Here is an 18,060-nt window from a genome sequence, read left to right on the forward strand (position 1 = left end):
AGAAAGAGAGAAAATGTTTTCAAAATATTTAATTTGATTTTGAAGGAAAAAGTGAAAGGAAATGAAGAGCACGTGGAATGTGTGGCATGTGGATTGAAGAAGATAAAGAAACTTCTCCGCCATTGACTCACTCTTCTCCTCCAATCACACAATGCAAGAGGCTGCATTGGCCGCCATGGCCGCCCACACTGTTCTCTCAGCTGCTTCCTCCCCACTCCAGCTTCCTCTCTTTCCTACCAACTCCATCACCGCCATCGCCGCCAACACCAAGAAAGCCGTCGCCGTCCTCAGGGGCACTTCCCCCGTCGAAGGCATCGTCACCCTCACTCAACAACTCAATGGTATTCCTTCCTTTCTTCTACGCAATCATAATTGATAACAATAAATTCGATGAATCCTGCAACTTCCTTTCTTGTAGGTTCAACAACTGTTAATGTTCGTGTTACTGGCCTTACTCCTGGGCCTCATGGTTTTCACCTAGTGAGTGTTCTCTTTTAGTCTTTAGGGTTTTTGCATGCAAGTCCTTTAATTGAAGTCATTTTCATTTGTTGCAGCATGAGTATGGTGATACCACCAAAGGTTGTGTATCAACTGGTATTGCCATTGTTTTCCCCCTCTATTTTTTGCTATGTGGTTCTTATTTGATGAATTTTTAAGTGTTTGCTTCTTCAATGGCATATTTAGGACCACATTTTAATCCTAATAAGATGAAACATGGTGCTCCGGGAGATCAAATTCGCCATGCGGGTGACCTGGGAAACATAGTTGCTAATGCAGATGGTAATCCATCTTTCTCTTATCTTTCGTCTTTGGTTGCTTTGGACTGATTTTTGAATCAATCTGTACATCATGTTTGAAATGCAGGAGTTGCAGAAGCAACAATTGTCGACAATCAGGTGCCTTCTTTCTTTCAGTTTCATTTCCGTGTGTTAATTTGAATTCCCAATCATTCATGTGTTTCTTTTCTCTGTGTAGATACCACTGATTGGCCCCAATTCAGTAGTTGGAAGAGCCTTGGTGGTTCATGAGCTTGAGGATGACCTTGGAAAAGGTTAGCATTTCCTTGTTATACATTTTTATATACGTCTCTGCCTTACAACTCTTGCTGCTGCACAAGAAATTTCTTAAAAGCTTCTTCACTCTTGTCTGATCCAAGTAAACATTAGATGAAAATGGAATTGGCTTATTCTCTTCGTGCTAATGTTTTTTATGTTGCCATGTAACTGTGGACTTACATCATTACTTCCTTGCTTACTCATAACTAGAGCATTATTTACTTTAGTCTAATTTGCATTTTACTTTACTTATGCTTGTGCAGGTGGGAAGGAACTCAGCTTGAGCACTGGAAATGCTGGTGGAAGATTGGCATGTGGTATGAAGAATTTTATGAACAATAGTAGTTCTATCTTTTTCAAATACATCAATCAATCCATGCCATCTGATTATATATTGTTTGATGCACTTTTTGCTTTGTTGTTGAGAGATGAAGGATTCTCAATATCTGTGATTAATTGCGTTTCTTTGATAAAATCCCCATTGGTCCATATACATAATCAACTAATCATGTTAAACTAAGTTTCACTTGTAACATAAGATTTTTGTATATATGATTCAGGTTTTGCTGACCAGTGTCTCCATTGATCTAAGAGTACTAGTTAAAGATACTAAAAAGAGTATATTTTCAGAAGTTTTTTCCTTTTGCCTTTTTCCAATGCATTGAAGACTTATCTATTTCACATCTCCAACATGAAGCTTCCTTTTTTTGTTTAATCCTTAATCAGTGCTCTTTTAATTTCACAATGTTCACAGTACTTATACTTCAATATATCTGTATCATAAACCTGATGTTTGTGTCTTTTGATTCCTTGTTTTCAGGGGTTGTTGGTCTGACTCCAGAGTGAATGCAACTCTATGTTAGCATATCAGTTATTAGCGTTGTTGAATTATCCATGTAAACTATGAAACATGAATGCATGATGTCCTTCCAAAACAAGAATACAAGAGACTCCGCATACTATATTATGTAGCTCTTTTTATTAGCCTGCTTGAAATGGATTCTTAGATAGTCCGTTACTCCCGTATTTATTATAATAGGATTGAATAATATTACTCCATCTTTTTTACTTTTTAAAAATGGTAGCATTTATGTTTGGTAAATCAAATTAAAAATAGTTTTCAATAAATACAAGCAAAAACAATTATATTTAATAAAATAATTTTTAAAATTTAAAAATACGATAATAGATATAAATATAAACATTAAATTTAAAAATTAGTTAACATATGAGGTTATATTAGACTTTTAAATTTTGAAAAGTTCTATTTTAGGTGCTTTCAAAAGTACTCTAATCTTTTAAAAACTGCAAATACAAATACATGAACATAATTTTTTTTTATTTACCAAATACTAAATGAGGAACTTAAATTTTTAAAAAGTATAAGCACTTTTCTAAAAAAATTTACCAAACCAAGTTTAATTGTATTGAGGTATAAGCTGGATAGAATTTGGTATCAAGATATATTGATGAATTATGTTATACCAAATATTATTGAAGTAGGATATGAAAGGCCCAACAATGGTAATAAGGAGTGGGTAGAGTAACAAGCAGGCCTCAACCAAACTAACACTGAGCCTAAGCCCTTAAGAAAGCTTCTATGTTAGTATCTTATGTGGATTTCTCTTTCAAAAAAAAAAGTATCTTATGTGGATTTGAAAGGTTCAGCTAACTCCTGACAAAATAAAGTTTTTTTTTTGAATTTCATTATTTATATGTATAAGTATACAACTATAAATACAATTGTCCAGTAAGTTCAGTATGACACCACCAATGAATTATAACTCAAATGACATAATTTTTCTATACTCACACAAAAAATTCAGCATGACAGCAATGCACTATAAAATGATTCATACGAATTTATGTATGAAATGAGTGGAGTAAGGATGAATTTTGGCACTATCTGACCTCATCTTGTCCTATCTTATTTTACTCAATATTAATCACACTCTTATCTGCGTATTGACAATCTGCTCTCGTGCGAGGCGGAACAGATACCCTCGAGTTTGGATAGTGTTGCTGATGTATGTAGATACTATATTGTCTAAGACAGGTATCTAACTTTTAAGAAACTCAACTTAGCTAACCCGCTTATCCGTTATGAATAATACATCAAAGCTACTTTCTCAATATGCAACCTGTCTCTAGTTAGAGGTTGGGCTTAGAATGGAAGCAACAACCAATAATTAGGTATTCAACAGAGTGACTACACTCTACCATACTATCCAATTAAAAAAAGGTATAACCATGTCATCACGAACCATAATTTAAATATTAATTTGTTAAAAGCAATGCATTGCACACTCTTGCACTCACAATAATACACATTGAGGTAATTAGATCCTCCAAGTAGGAAAGAAAGAAACAAGTTCATGTGATAAGGGCCACCCAAAGATGCTAATACACGTGTATGATTCTTAACTAGCTACAGCAACAAAATAAAGTGCACACGTTGCAAATTAATATTAAGCATTTGCATGACGGCATATCTAAGTAGATGGTTAGCATTTGCAGTTAGAGGATGTGGTGGAATTTTGATGCCAAATTCAAACTAGTTTTTATTTTTCGTCACGAGGTTGGCGTGAGAATTGAAATTAAAGGGGTTACTACATTGAAGAAATGTATAGTAGGGAGCATATGTAGTGAAACATGAAATATATATGCATATAGATATAGTTTTGCGGAAGCAGTAAACTTAAGAAAAGGTAGATGAGGCAGCAAGTCATTTTAGTTGAGATACAAGATTGTTTTTTGCTGAGCCGTGACCATACCAACTTTAATTTGTCTCCACTCTCTCCAAACTTGTCGATCCACTCAACTAAGTTAACCATTTAAGTGGCACTCCAACGTATACATCACTAAAGCTAGCTACCATCATCTTATATTATTGTTACTATACTCTTATAACCTCCACATTTAATCCAACACTGAATTTACTCAATTTACCAGAGACATCCACAGTTTCTTCATTAATTTATTTGTTAATGTTATATATATATTTGCTTTAATTGTTAACTGTTGAGCGCCAAACTACCTTAACTGGTTGTGTATGTGACAAAATAAATAAAAAGATCATATCATATGATTTATGTATTTATTATAAATTTAATTTTGATGCACTGTTAGTGCATCTAATTACGTAATATCACATTAGTAAAAATAATTACATTTCACACTGATTGTGTAAATAGATATTTAAAATATTTTACACTGTTAGTACATCAAAATTAAACTCGTTTATTTTATATATATATAAATCATGTAAAAGGTACCCGTGTCAGTTGTGTGTGTAGTGTGTGAATAAACATTTTTTTTTTATCATGATGAGTTTTTAAATATATTATTTTTACATTGTAATACACATAAATAAAGGGAAAGGAAATGCAAAGTGCGAAAGCCATAGAAAATCAAGAAACCAAATTAAATATATAAAATAGAAGGATTCTATAATTGATATTATCAACTATATTATAAATAGTTAAATACACAAAAATCAGTCAATAGTGCTGCTTTTTTTTTTACAACATAATAAGATAAGATATTGAAAATAAGATATAAAAGATAGAAATACAAAATTTTGTATTCTTATATTTTATTTGGTAATAAATTAAAATAAATTATGAAAATCTAATTTATTCTCATTTTTTTCATTTAAAAAATTTGAAACAAAAAATATAATTATAAAAAATTAACAAAAATAGTAGAAAAAAATAAAAAAATAATTTGTGTCTCTTGTTAGTGTTTTTGTATCTTTTCTGTCAGAATTGACACAAAATATATTAAATCAGTATCTTTAGACATAATATCTGTCTATGTTTCCTCTGTCAAATACGATTTTATATCTTTGTGTCCTTATTTTAGTGTCATGTCTCTATAAAGTATAAACAAACGTAATCTAAGTCATCAATTAATATAAAATATATGTTAAAATATAAAATATATATTAAAAATAAATAAATTAATATATATATATATATATATAATGATTAATTTAATAGTTGATTTTTTTATGTGGATGTAGATAATATTTTTTATAATTATAAAGTTAACATTGTTACTTTCATTTAGAAAATCTTTTACTAGATAATATTCCATGGACATGGGTATGTACACATATATAGAATTTTTTTTTTTAGAAAAAGGAAATACAAGTTGTATGTGTTATTAAAGCCACCATAATATAATGAATTGAATAAAAAAAGACAGAGAAGATATGGTCCTTGATAAACTTATAATGTGAATGGTTCATATGCTTAGTTGCAACAAGCAACCTTGTCTTTAGTGTCAGGAGAATTGAGGTGGAGTGAGTATTGGTTTACCAGTTTTAATTTATTTGCGGCATTCCACATTCATGACTTTGTACATAAGCAATTGTTACACTTGAGAAAGTTTCAACTAGTGCTAGCTTACATAAAATTTTTATTATACTATAGTTTGCACACCTTAGTTAACTTATTAACTCCATACACTAGCTTAATTATTAGTATTATTATTCTTTAATTTCAAAGTTGACTTTCTTTTGTGTGTGTGAGAGAGAGAGAGTAGTTGACCTTCAATTCTCAAGTATTTCATCCTCAGAATGATAATAAAGAGAGATATTAATTTTGGTAGCCTATATTTTTTTTAGGTCTCTTTTCTCTTGTGTAACATACGTATATGTGCTTATATTTTCTTGGTCATTAGATTGTGTTTATTTATAGGTATGAGACACTGAAATAGAAACACAAAGACATAAAATTATATTTGATAGATAAAATATAAATAGATATTATATCAAGAAATATTAAATTAGTGATCTTATATTTTTTTAACAAAAAATATAAAAAAATATTAACAAGAGACACAATTTATTTTTTATTTTTTATTATTTTTATCAAATTTTTATAATTATATTTTTCTTCAATACCTAATTCTTTTTTATAAAAAAAAATAAAAATAAATTAAATTTTTATAATCTATTTTAATTTATTACTAAATAAATACAAAAACATTAATTTTTGTGTCTTTATTCTTTATTCTTGTTCTCATCATCAATGTTTTGTTTTTTTAAGGTTCTGAAAATCGGACTGGACCGGCCGGTCGAACCGGTTCAACTAAGAACCGACAATGCAAGCGATTCGGTCTTTTTTCTATAACCGCTCAAAAAACCGATGAAAAATCGTCGAATCAGCCAAGAACCGACCGATTGGACCGGACCAGTAACCAGCTGGTTCTCCCAAAACGACACCGTTTTTTAATCTTTTTTTTGAAAAAAAAAAATCTGATCTACTCGTGAACCCACCCCCCGTCTTTCCCCATTCATTCATCTCACTCCAATCTCCATCTCATCGAACCCTAGCCCTTTGAAGCAAAGGAACCCCGAACCCTAACCCTTCATCGTTGCCACCGTTCTGAGGTCGTCAGCGCCGCTGCGGTCCTCAGCACCGCCGCTTCTTCCTCTTCCCCGCTTCTTCCTCTTCCCAGCTTCTTCCTCGAACCCAGCTGAGTGCTCCTCGTCTTCATTTTCTGTGAACTTCTTCTTCAATTTTTGTTCCATATTTCTTCAATCCTTCTAGGGTCTTGGCTTGAAGTTTGGTTCTTCAATTCTTCTTCTTCGGTCTTCGGTCTTCGTTCTTCATTCTTCGGTCTTCTTTGTATGTATGGTTCTAATTGTTGTGAAAACTGACTCTGTTATGTCATTTGTATCAACCAGAGTCCAGAACACTTAATATTGTTGTTTTAGTATTTTGCTGTTTTGTAACTATTACTCTGTTTTAGTCCAGAACACCTAATATGCTGGAAACTTACTCTATTATGTAATTGTTACTCTGTTTTAGTATTTTGTTGTTTTGTTAATACTAAAAATTTACTCTGTTTTGCAATATTGTTGAATATTGTAGGCAGAATTTAGATATGATTTTGTTAATTTCATATCTGTTTTTAATTGTGTTGTGGCTCCTGCTTTAGGTTAAGAATATAGTTAAAATTTAGATATGGTTTTGTTATTAGAATGAATGGTTGAAATTGTTGGTTAAATCATTGATTTCATGTTGTTGAAATTGTTGATTAAAATGGATTTGTTATGCTGCTGTTGTCTTTTTTAATTTTTAAGTACGATGTTTCTGAAATTTTGTTGAAATAGTTATTAATTTCAGGATTTAGAGTGATTATTTGTTGCTGGTATTTAACTTTTGTTGCTGCTGCTTTTTCTTTCTGGCTCTGTTAAGTTGCTACATTCAAACTTGTGCATTGGCCTGTTCATCTTCACTTGCAATAACAAAAAGCTTCTCATTTGATGATCCATTAACTACCTCATTTTTTGGTACCATTCCTTTTGTTATGGCTTTAGCTGAAGAAATTGGAGAGACTGGATGAGGAGACAATGAGACATTGATGAGTCAGAAGACACCACCACCAACATATCCTGACACCACCACCATCAACATATCCTTGTTACTTGAAGATTTTTTTAGCACAATAGCTAAAATCACAATCATAATTACATAATATGTTTAAATAATTATCCCAAAAAAAGAAAGTCACAAAAACATAGTGAGAGATGATTGATAAATCTTTATGTTGACATTTAATATTTGATATTTCTTTATAATATTTAACTTGAGTTTGAGTTTGTATATTAATAAGATTATATGAATTTGATTGATGACATTTAATGTAGTTTTTTTAATTTGAAAACTATTTTAATATTTATATTATACTATAATTATATTTTAGGATGTTTATTTATAATTTATTTTAAAATAATTTTTTCGGTTGAACTATCGGTTGAACCAATAAACCAATAAACCAATAACTAAAGCAGTTTAATGACCGGTCTAATTTTCCGAACCTTGATTTTTTCCTGTTTTGAGTCCTAAAAAAGGCAAGAAGGTGGCTTGACTATTATTTTCCCCATTGATAGGAGTTCTTTCACGAATAATGTTATGAAACAACAATAATTAAAATGGGGGAAGAAAAAAAATTAAAGATATAAAATTGAAGCATATCATGCGTGAGGGAACAGAATGCTCTCTGAATTACTTCAATAATACCATTCTGCAACTAGCAACAAGCATCTTTCTTGTTATCCCAAGAAAAAAAAAAGGGAAAGCTATATATACTAGCTAGTGAAGTGGGAATTTCGCTTAACAACAAAAGAAGAATTAAAATTAAATAAAATAAGGTGTCTTGTTTTGGTCCTGTCACTATCTATATCCTTCAATGGCATGCGTTTGCGATGTTAATTAATGCTGTATGGATAATATGAAATTTACAAATCTTTTTATCATGTACGTTAATTAAAAATAATCGTATAAAATATATGGTCGAATATGAAATATGTTAATTAATTTGTTGTGTATATATACTATTTTTTTATTTTTTTTATAAATACATAATAACTCTTTATCTTAAAATATACTTAGTAAAAACAAACACACTTATTTTATTCGAGTTAAAATGTATTAGTCAATTATAGATTTTACTAATATACAAGTATCTCGAAATAATAAAGTCTGAGGATATGACCTTTTATAAGCCTAAATTATTTTTTTAATTTTAAATTTTAAATTATCCCAAAAAAAGAGATTTTTTTATAATTAAAATATTAATTAATTAATTAAAAAATTAATTTTTAATATATATATTTTTTAATATAGTTTATGTGAGGGTGCTTTAGATAGAACCAACACATGCATGTAAGTTTTGTTTTAATGATGATTGATGAGTGGTTCACTAGCTCGTTGGGTACGGTGACGTGTCAAGAAGTAAGTGTTATAAAGTGGAGATGGAGTATTAAGTCCACTACTTTCACTCTCTTTATTATATTTTTGTTTTGTACAAGAGAAAGTACAGGGACTCAATGGCCTAAATCTATAATATGTATAATAGAGATTTAGAAAATATTAGAGATATGATCATTAGTGTTACATTGTTCTGTCAGGTTATGTTTTTGGGATGAGTGAGTTCATGACATGATATTAGAGTTCTAGATCCGAAAGGTCAAGGGTTCGATCCTTGGTGAAGTCCAAAATTAACTTAAGTGGGATAGTGATATTCATTTTATTCATGGACTAAAGATTTAGCTCATTGTACACATTGTACGTTTAGGCTGACTTCCTAACAGTACCTAATGTTGATTTATGTTAAAATTGTTTAATAACAAAAAAAATTAATAAAATAAATTTAGATTATTTTTTATCCTTTTAACATTATCTGATTCACGTAAAGTGTGTAGTATATCAAGTTAGTATATATATCACTCAAAATATAAGTAAATAAATACACAAATTCTTATAAACAATATTTCACTTTCACACATATGCATACACTTGTATTCACTCCCCACTTCCGTCTTAGGAGCGTGTTCCACCAACTATATTGTTGTCTATTTTGTCATAATTTAAGCTGAGTTTCTTTTTTTTTTAAATAAATTAAATAAAATATTGAATAAAACAGTGTCCAAGTACAATTGAGCAGTCCTTGTCATCATCTCATTAGGCAAATAGAAATAGGAGGATATCATGGACACCATGAAAATCATGCATATATACAAGATGGAATTAATTTTGAGCCTCTATATTTGTCTTATTAGTTGGTATAAGGTTCTCGATCACATGCATATATATATATATATATATATATATATATATATGTGTGTGTGAAGTAACTTTTAACTATTTTAATTTTGTTAATCCTCTAAACAAATAATGGGTGGTGTGAATTATTTAATTTATGCACCACCTAAAATTATTCATGATGACATGAGAAGCTACGTTGAAAAAGTGAAAATAATAATAATGGAGGTGCAGCATGGTCTTGGTTGAAAAAAGCTGCGTAGTCACATTATTTCTCAAGTTGAGGGCAAAAGGGATAAGGAAGAAGCTAAGGCCATGTTACTTTTTTGAACCATCACCACCTTAGCTTATGCACCTTTTTCCTCTCATTCCTGCTCTACTTTTTTTTAACCAAACTTCACAGTCCATTGAATTCAACCTTCATCCCCTGCCAAATGCTTCGTACTACTTACAAATGTCTATATCATAAAAAAGGTTCACCAAAAACTTATTTAAAAAAAGAATCATGTACGATAAATATAAAAAAAAAAATGTACATATACAGTCAATTGTATATTATTATTACGTCAGTAAAACTAACTAATTTTTAAATTTATTTTTTAAAAAATTATCTAAATACATAAATTTAATTTAATAATTATATAAAATAAATTTTTTTAACTATTAATACATCAAAATTATATTTAATTAAAAATTAAAAAAATGTAAATGTTGTGTATTAGTTAAATAGAGTTAAAAAAATGGGAAATTATTTTACAATGTCACATTAGATTAAGTTAATTATATTTTTTATATTAGACTATTATATAAAAAGAAAAATGTTAGAATATGCTATCAGAATTTATTATTTTTAGTGATTAATGAATTAATTATTAATGTTTTAAAATATGAATTAAAATATATTATTAAATTATTAAATTAAAAAAAATTAAATTCAAGGCTATAAACTATGGTCAAAGCCAATAAATTCCAATGATATATTTCGCATATAAAAATTGTCGCAAAATTACTACCATATATATGTTGGTCAAACTTATACTGTTAAGTGTATTATGTCTCTGACAAAACGATTTTTTAAAGATGCACAATTATTTCTATGCTATATATACTTTCTAATAATTACATGAGCCTGAATGCAATTTAAGTATATATTAATGGATTTATTTTGGACCGATTACCAATTTGGTTGATGTTTGAGCAACTGCTAGTTTATTAATTAGTACTATATATATGATCGCTAAGCTATAAGCATCATAAGATGTTGGTCAACGGTGCATGAACAAGATAATGGACTACTTTAGATCTAAGCCAGCAAAACACAATCCTTTCACCAAATGAAATTAAAGATCCATCATCCATGGTGGGTGGTGACTACTGGCTACTTCTTGTGTGGTAACAATAATGTAAAGAGTGAAATGGGTCATCTCCATAAGATCCACCAATAATTTATCATAGTACAAGTGATATATATATATATATATATATATATATATATATATATATATATATATATATATATATATATATATATATATATATATATATAATCGATGATGTTATATGATCAAATTATTTAATTTTGGTAATTAAGCTAAGTCTAATAACTAAATTAATTTAATAATTTATTGACACAATAAAAACTAGTTAAAGAATAAAGAGAAGACATATAAAAAAATAGTTAAACTTAATTATAAAAATAACGTATTAACCTAGTATTTCTTAAACATAATTATTGACTTAGTTGATATAAACAAGAAATGTAGTTATTATTTGGGTGTAAGCAACGTTGTTGTTTCTTAAATGAAAATTAGTGTTGTTTATACAACAACAAAAAATAGGCAACATATCAAGGTATTTAACTTATTTGGTAAAATAAAATTTGGTTATTTCGGATTAACAGTTATCTATATATTTTATCTTTTACATATTTTAAAATAGATATTTACTACCTACGTACTAATAAAATATAAAGGGATATTGTAAATTAAAGTGCCAATAATTTCTATAAAATACTTTTATTCCACTTATATTATTCAACATGTTACTATACATCAATATAAAAATCAGTAACTCATATAGAATATATATTAAAATATAAAATATATAATAATAATTTTTGAAATAATATATAAATATATATATAAATATTTTGTAACTTATTTTTTGTATGCAGATAATATTTTTATTATTCAATATACTTTATGTTTTCTTTTTATCGAATTTCTTTAGTTATAAAAATATTTATTTAATTATTTTTATTTAACGAATAATATTGTTAAAATTTGAATACTATTATTGGTTTGAGTGAAGCAGATGAGATAACCCTATAGAGCTGCCGACCAAGAACTATTATTCTTTCACTGATAGTGGTCTGTGTTGCATGTTCTGCTTTCGAATGGTATTACTTATTAATGGGTAACATATTGCTCACCTACTAGTGGACCATCTTTTAGTAGAGACAATTATTTCATTGATTTGAGATCTAATTATAATCAGTAACAAACATTTTTTTATTAATCAAATTTGATATGACCAGTAAACATCGGTTACACGTTATAGCTCGGTTACACATTATAGCTCGGTTACACATTATAACTCGGTCATGCGTTATAACTCGGTTACAATTAAAACCCGATCATAACCGACGATTTCATTATGAACCATGAAGCGTCCCAGATCAGTAACGGTAAATTCACAATTAATCCTCTTCATAGACGTTATATCCCAAGAACAACGGCCGATATTTCCTGTTAATATAAGGCAGACGAAAAACCAGAAAGAGGTACGTCACTTTTCAAAAAGAGAGTATTTTTATTTGCCTAATTCTGACTTGAGCGTTGGAGTGCCTTTGCAGGTACCCTCCCCCGCCGACCATTCACGGCCGACGTATATCTCACCGCACATTAGGAGTTCGCCGACTTCAGTTGCAGACGAGCTATACATCGGGAGACTCAGGTAAGAACATTTGGCGCCCACCGTAGGGCCGAATAAATTTGAAACCCTATTCAGAAAGGTCCCAAAAACACCCTTGAAAGACAACCATGGCCGATGCCCCCCCGCCAACTCCATCCGAGCTCCTACGGATGGTGACCGAGCTTCAGCAAGCAAATCAACAAATGGCGGAGGAAAATCGAAGAATGCAAGATCAAATTGCACAATTAGTTAATGCCCGTCTGGAGCACAACAATGATCACCATAACCGGGAAGAAAACCACGAACGACGGTCAATACCGACTCATGTTTCTGAAACACCTCAAGGGGAAGAAGAGGAGGCCCACCAGACAGAAGAGGCCCAACCAGAAACTGAAGAGGAAGGGCGCGACAATTCGGCCGGCCCGTTCACGGCCGACATTATGAATTTCCAACTTCCCAGGCAATTCACCCTGCCGACAACTCTGACTCCGTACGATGGATTAGGAGACCCAAAGCAACATATTAAAAAATTCCGATCTATCATGATTGTTAACGGTGCATCCGATCCTATACTATGTCGTTGTTTCCCATCCTTTTTAGATGGTCCTGCACTTGACTGGTTTTGCTCTTTGCCTGCAGATTCAATATCGCGTTTTCAGGAATTGGCAAAGCAATTCGAAGATCACTTTGCGGCCTCTGCTATATACTTACACGACTCTGACTACCTGACGACCATAAAGCAGGGTCCACAAGAGAGTTTGAAGGACTACATAACTCGTTTCACAAAGGTCGCCATGAGGATTCCAGATCTTCATCCTGAAGTCCATCTACATGCAATCAAGAGCGGCCTTCGTCCGGGCAAATTTCAGGAGACCATAGCTGTGAGCAAACCAAAAACTTTGGCCGAATTTCGCGAAAAGGCAAAGGGACAGATAGATGTGGAAGAGCTTCGGCAAGCCCGCAAAACAGAAAGGTCAACCGCCGCCAAGGATGAGGATAAACCTCGGGATAACAAAAAAACATTCAAACCCGTTCCCCGGTATGAGTCATACACTACCTTCAACACAAAACGGGATGACATTATCAAGGAAATACTCAACTCCAAATTAATCAAACCCCCTCGTAAAGCCGGCGCCTATCCAGAATCCAAAACTGTGGATAAATCCAAGTTCTGTACTTTTCATCAGAAACACGGTCACACAACCGATGAATGTGTGATCGCCAAAGACCTTTTGGAACGTCTCGCAAGACAAGGTCACCTCGACAAGTTTATTACAGGACGAATGCAGAAAAACACAACCTCGGCTCCCGAGCTCGCCATAGCAAGCCCATCCTCAAAGGAAAAAGATAAGGCACCTATTCAACCAAGGGGAATCATCAATTGTATTTCAGGAGGATATGCAGGAGGTGGACATACAAGCTCGGCTCGAAAAAGAACCTATAGAGCAATGTTGGCCGTAACAGATGCCCCCAAAATGCCTCAACCGACCCATGATGTTCCAGAGATGACCTTCTATTCAACCGACTTTCATCAGAAAGATGTGAATTATGATGACCCGGTGGTAATCTCTGTTCAGTTAGGAGATCTAATAGTCCGCAAAGTACTCCTCGACCCTGGAAGCAGTGCAGATGTATTATTCTTCACTACCTTTGAGAAAATGAAGCTGAGTAACAACATCTTGCAGCCATATCATGGAGACTTGGTCGGATTCTCCGGCGAGCGCGTTCCTGTCCTCGGTTCAGTGTGGTTACAAACCACACTCGGTGAGCAACCATTATTTAAGACACAAGACATTCAATATCTTGTTGTCGATTGTTTTAGTCCTTATAATCTCATACTAGGTAGACCATTTTTAAACCGATTTGCAGCAATTGTATCCACAGTTCATCTTTGTGTAAAGTTCCCTGTGCAGGACAATCTAATAGCAACCATCCATGGAGACCTCCATGAAGCTCGCCAATGCTACAACACAAGCTTGAAGCCTGTCAGGAAGAGCAACATGCCACAGGTCAACTCCATACAGCCCGATCAACCGAGATTAGCAGAAATAGATCCAAGAGCCGATTTTGAAGACCGACCTATGCCGAACGAGGACCTAACAAAGGTCCCCCTAACAAAAGATCTTATGAAATTCACCTTCGTCGGAACGTCAATGAGCGCCGAGGAAAGAGAAGCACTCATAGCATTTCTGCGCGAGAACGCCGATTTATTTGCTTGGACACCTGCAGATATGCCCGGAATACATCCCTCTGTTATCACGCATAAATTAGCAATAACTCCAGGAGCCCGACCAGTCTCACAAAAGAAAAGAAATCTCGGGACAGAAAAGCGCTTGGCATGCCTTACCGAAGTCAGAAAGCTCATTGCGGCTAATTTCATCCGAGAGATCAGATTCACAACATGGCTCGCTAATGTGGTAATGGTAAAAAAGAATAACGGTACGTGGCGCATGTGCGTCGACTTCACTGACTTAAACAAAGCATGCCCTAAAGATGCTTATCCTTTACCCTGCATTGATAATTTAGTTGATAATTCCTGTGGTTTCGATTCCTTAAGTTTCATGGACGCATACTCTGGTTATAACCAGATTCTTATGCACCCATCTGATCAAGAAAAAACCGCTTTTTAACTGAATATGGGAATCATTGCTATAATGTTATGCCTTTTGGTTTAAAGAATGCAGGGGCGACGTATCAACGATTGATGAACAAGGTCTTCCAGAACCAAATTGGTCGGAATATAGAGGTCTACGTAGACGACATGGTCGCAAAAACAATGGTCGGAAAGTCTCACATCAATGACCTAGCAGAAATATTTGAACAAATCCGACGATATAATATGAGACTAAACCCTGAGAAGTGTGCTTTCGGTGTTCGTGGAGGAAAATTCCTCGGATTCATACTCACCAGCCGAGGAATAGAAGCAAACCCCGACAAATGTCGGGCCATAATTGACATGAAAAGTCCAACAACACTGAAGGAAGTCCAACGACTAACAGGGCGCCTCGCGGCTTTATCAAGATTCCTACCCTGCTTGGCAGCAAAATCTTATCATTTTTTCCAATGTTTAAAAAGGAACCCAAAACATTTTCAATGGACAGAAAACTGTGAAGCTGCATTTCAAAATTTAAAACAATTTCTTTCAAAACCTCCTGTTTTACAAAAACCAAAACCAAATGAACCACTGTCTATATACTTATCTATTACTGATATGGCAATTAGCTCGGTTCTTTTAACAGATACAGAGAAGGGTCAGCAGCCGATCTATTTTGTGAGCAAGTCCCTTCAAGGTGCCGAGCTTCGTTATCCAAAATTGGAAAAGCTCGCCCTGGCCTTAGTATTCTCTTCAAGACGACTCCGACCTTACTTTCAGGGACACACCATTATAGTCAGAACTGAACAACCTCTCCGGCAGATTCTTTCAAAGCCAGAGTTAGCAGGCCGGCTTATCAAATGGGCCATTGAGCTTTCAGAATTTGATATTCAATACCAGCCAAGAGGATCCGTCAGATCTCAATATCTGGCCGATTTTGTCGCCGAGCTTACTCAACCATTGCAAGAAGCAAGAAGCTCAGATTGGAACTTATTTGTGGACGGAGCATCAAACCCCCAAGGATCTGGAGCAGGAATACTATTAGAAGGACCTCAAGGCATCAACCTCGAACATTCCCTTCGGTTCTCCTTCAAAGCAAGCAATAACCAGGCCGAGTATGAGGCCCTAATCGCCGGGCTCAGGTTAGCAATTGATTTACAAATCACCAGTTTAAAAGTTTATTGCGATTCCCTATTAGTGGTACAACAGGTGAATCAGGTTTTCCAAACCAAAGACCAAACTTTGTCAAAATACTTGGACATCATTCAAAACCTAAAAAACAGCTTTTCAAAGATAGAAATTCACCACATTCCTAGGGAACAGAATAATAGAGCTGACATCTTATCAAAATTAGCCACTACACAATCACACACAGCGACATTACTCCAATCAACACTGAATAAACCGAGCATACATGCCCTAAGCATTTCAAATACTTTATCCACAGACAGTTGGCAGGTACCTTATATAAAATACTTAAAATATGGTTCTGTCCCAGATGAGATTTTAGATAAGAAAAGATTCCGGCGACAAGCCTCTTTTTTCACACTAATGAATAATGTTCTGTATAGGCGGGGATTCTCCCGACCTCTTCTGAAATGCTTAGACAGGAAAGAAGCCGATATTGCTTTGGCCGAGGCCCATGAAGGAATATGCGGAATACACTCGGGGGCAAGAAGCCTAGCACAGAAAATACTACGAGCCGGTTTTTACTGGCCAGAAATATGGAAAGATAGCAAAGAAAAAGTCCGAACTTGTGATAAATGTCAAAAGCATGCACCATCAATCAACATTCCGGCCGAACAACTTCATCAAACAGCAATAAGCTGGCCATTCAATCAATGGGGGATTGACATCCTCGGACCTTTCCCCACCGCACCCAAGCAACTAAAGTATTTGGTGGTAGCTGTTGATTATTTCAGCAAATGCATCAAGAATATCACCCTCTCTACTTGCCTCCAACTCCTTTAATTGCCCGGTAAGCTCGATAACTCGCTTACTTATTCCCTCAACATCGCTGTTCTTCTTTTTTAACAATTCAGCATCCTTTTCACGACCGTCTTTTTCACTTTTCAACTCATTTTGTAAATCAGAAAACTTTTTCTGTAAATCTGCTAAGGCCATTTCCTTAGCGGTTATTTGCTCCTTCAGAGCACTAACTTCTTCAGCTTCAGTAACAATTTTCTTATGCTTTTTTTCTTGACTACGGCCAATGCATGCCAAACGAAATCCCAAAACCTGAGAATTAACATAATCAGCCAGGAAAAAGGTCATAAATATATATATATATATATATATATATATATATATATACACATATATATATATATATATAAATAGGATAAAAATTAGTGCCAGTTCACCTGAAGAAATTGATCAATCCCAACATCCCCGACTTCTTCCACCCGAGCTACATCAGAAACACCTTGAACAACTTCATCTGCAATAACATTAAAGGGAAAACTTCGGTCCCAAAGAGATGAACCATCTCCATTGTTGTCAAAAAGATAAAGCTTCTCCTGTTTTGTGCCAAACTCGGACAGCTCATCTAGCTGAATCACACTTCTTTTACCACGTTCTCCTGCAGTTGTAGTCTTCTCCGTCTTTCTCTTTTTAAACACAATTCCTTTCTTTCTCGGAGGGGGCTGGTCAACTTCCCCCCCAACATCCATCTTTTCTGTGTTCGAAGAAGAACCCTCAAGATTCTTGGACTTAAAACGAGCCCTGAGCGTGGAGGCCGTAACTCCGGGAAACGTCCCACCTGCAACAAAGAAACATTCTCAGTAAAATAAAAACATTACAGAAGAAACAAAACAAAGCCATGACCTAATAATCTCACCAAAATACTCTAACACAGCAGATCTATTTTCCTCCCATGAGAGCAACTCTGACACAGATATTAATCCACCCTTGGACACCATCTCAATCAGAAAAGAGATGA

At 33.5% G+C, this 18,060-nt stretch overlaps 1 protein-coding gene across 2 annotated transcripts; it reads left to right on the forward strand.

Annotated features, from left to right (window-relative positions):
• Positions 1 to 34: 34 nt before the first annotated feature.
• LOC130944704 (superoxide dismutase [Cu-Zn], chloroplastic-like) lies at positions 35 to 2,096 on the forward strand. 2 transcript variants are annotated; one of them, XM_057873171.1, is made up of 8 exons: positions 35 to 341; positions 419 to 480; positions 555 to 579; positions 685 to 780; positions 865 to 896; positions 976 to 1,051; positions 1,319 to 1,372; positions 1,876 to 2,096. In XM_057873171.1, the coding sequence occupies exons 1-8, from the start codon at positions 152 to 154 to the stop codon at positions 1,899 to 1,901; spliced, it is 561 nt and encodes a 186-aa protein (XP_057729154.1). In that variant the 5' UTR covers positions 35 to 151; the 3' UTR covers positions 1,902 to 2,096. The 2 variants fall into 2 exon arrangements, with proteins under 2 accessions (XP_057729154.1, XP_057729153.1); XM_057873170.1 differs by having other exon boundaries at positions 39 to 341; positions 555 to 594.
• The last annotated feature ends 15,964 nt before the right edge of the window (positions 2,097 to 18,060 follow it).

This window comes from Arachis stenosperma, chromosome 8 (genome assembly GCF_014773155.1).
Source record: "Arachis stenosperma cultivar V10309 chromosome 8, arast.V10309.gnm1.PFL2, whole genome shotgun sequence".
Lineage (NCBI taxonomy): Eukaryota > Viridiplantae > Streptophyta > Magnoliopsida > Fabales > Fabaceae > Arachis > Arachis stenosperma.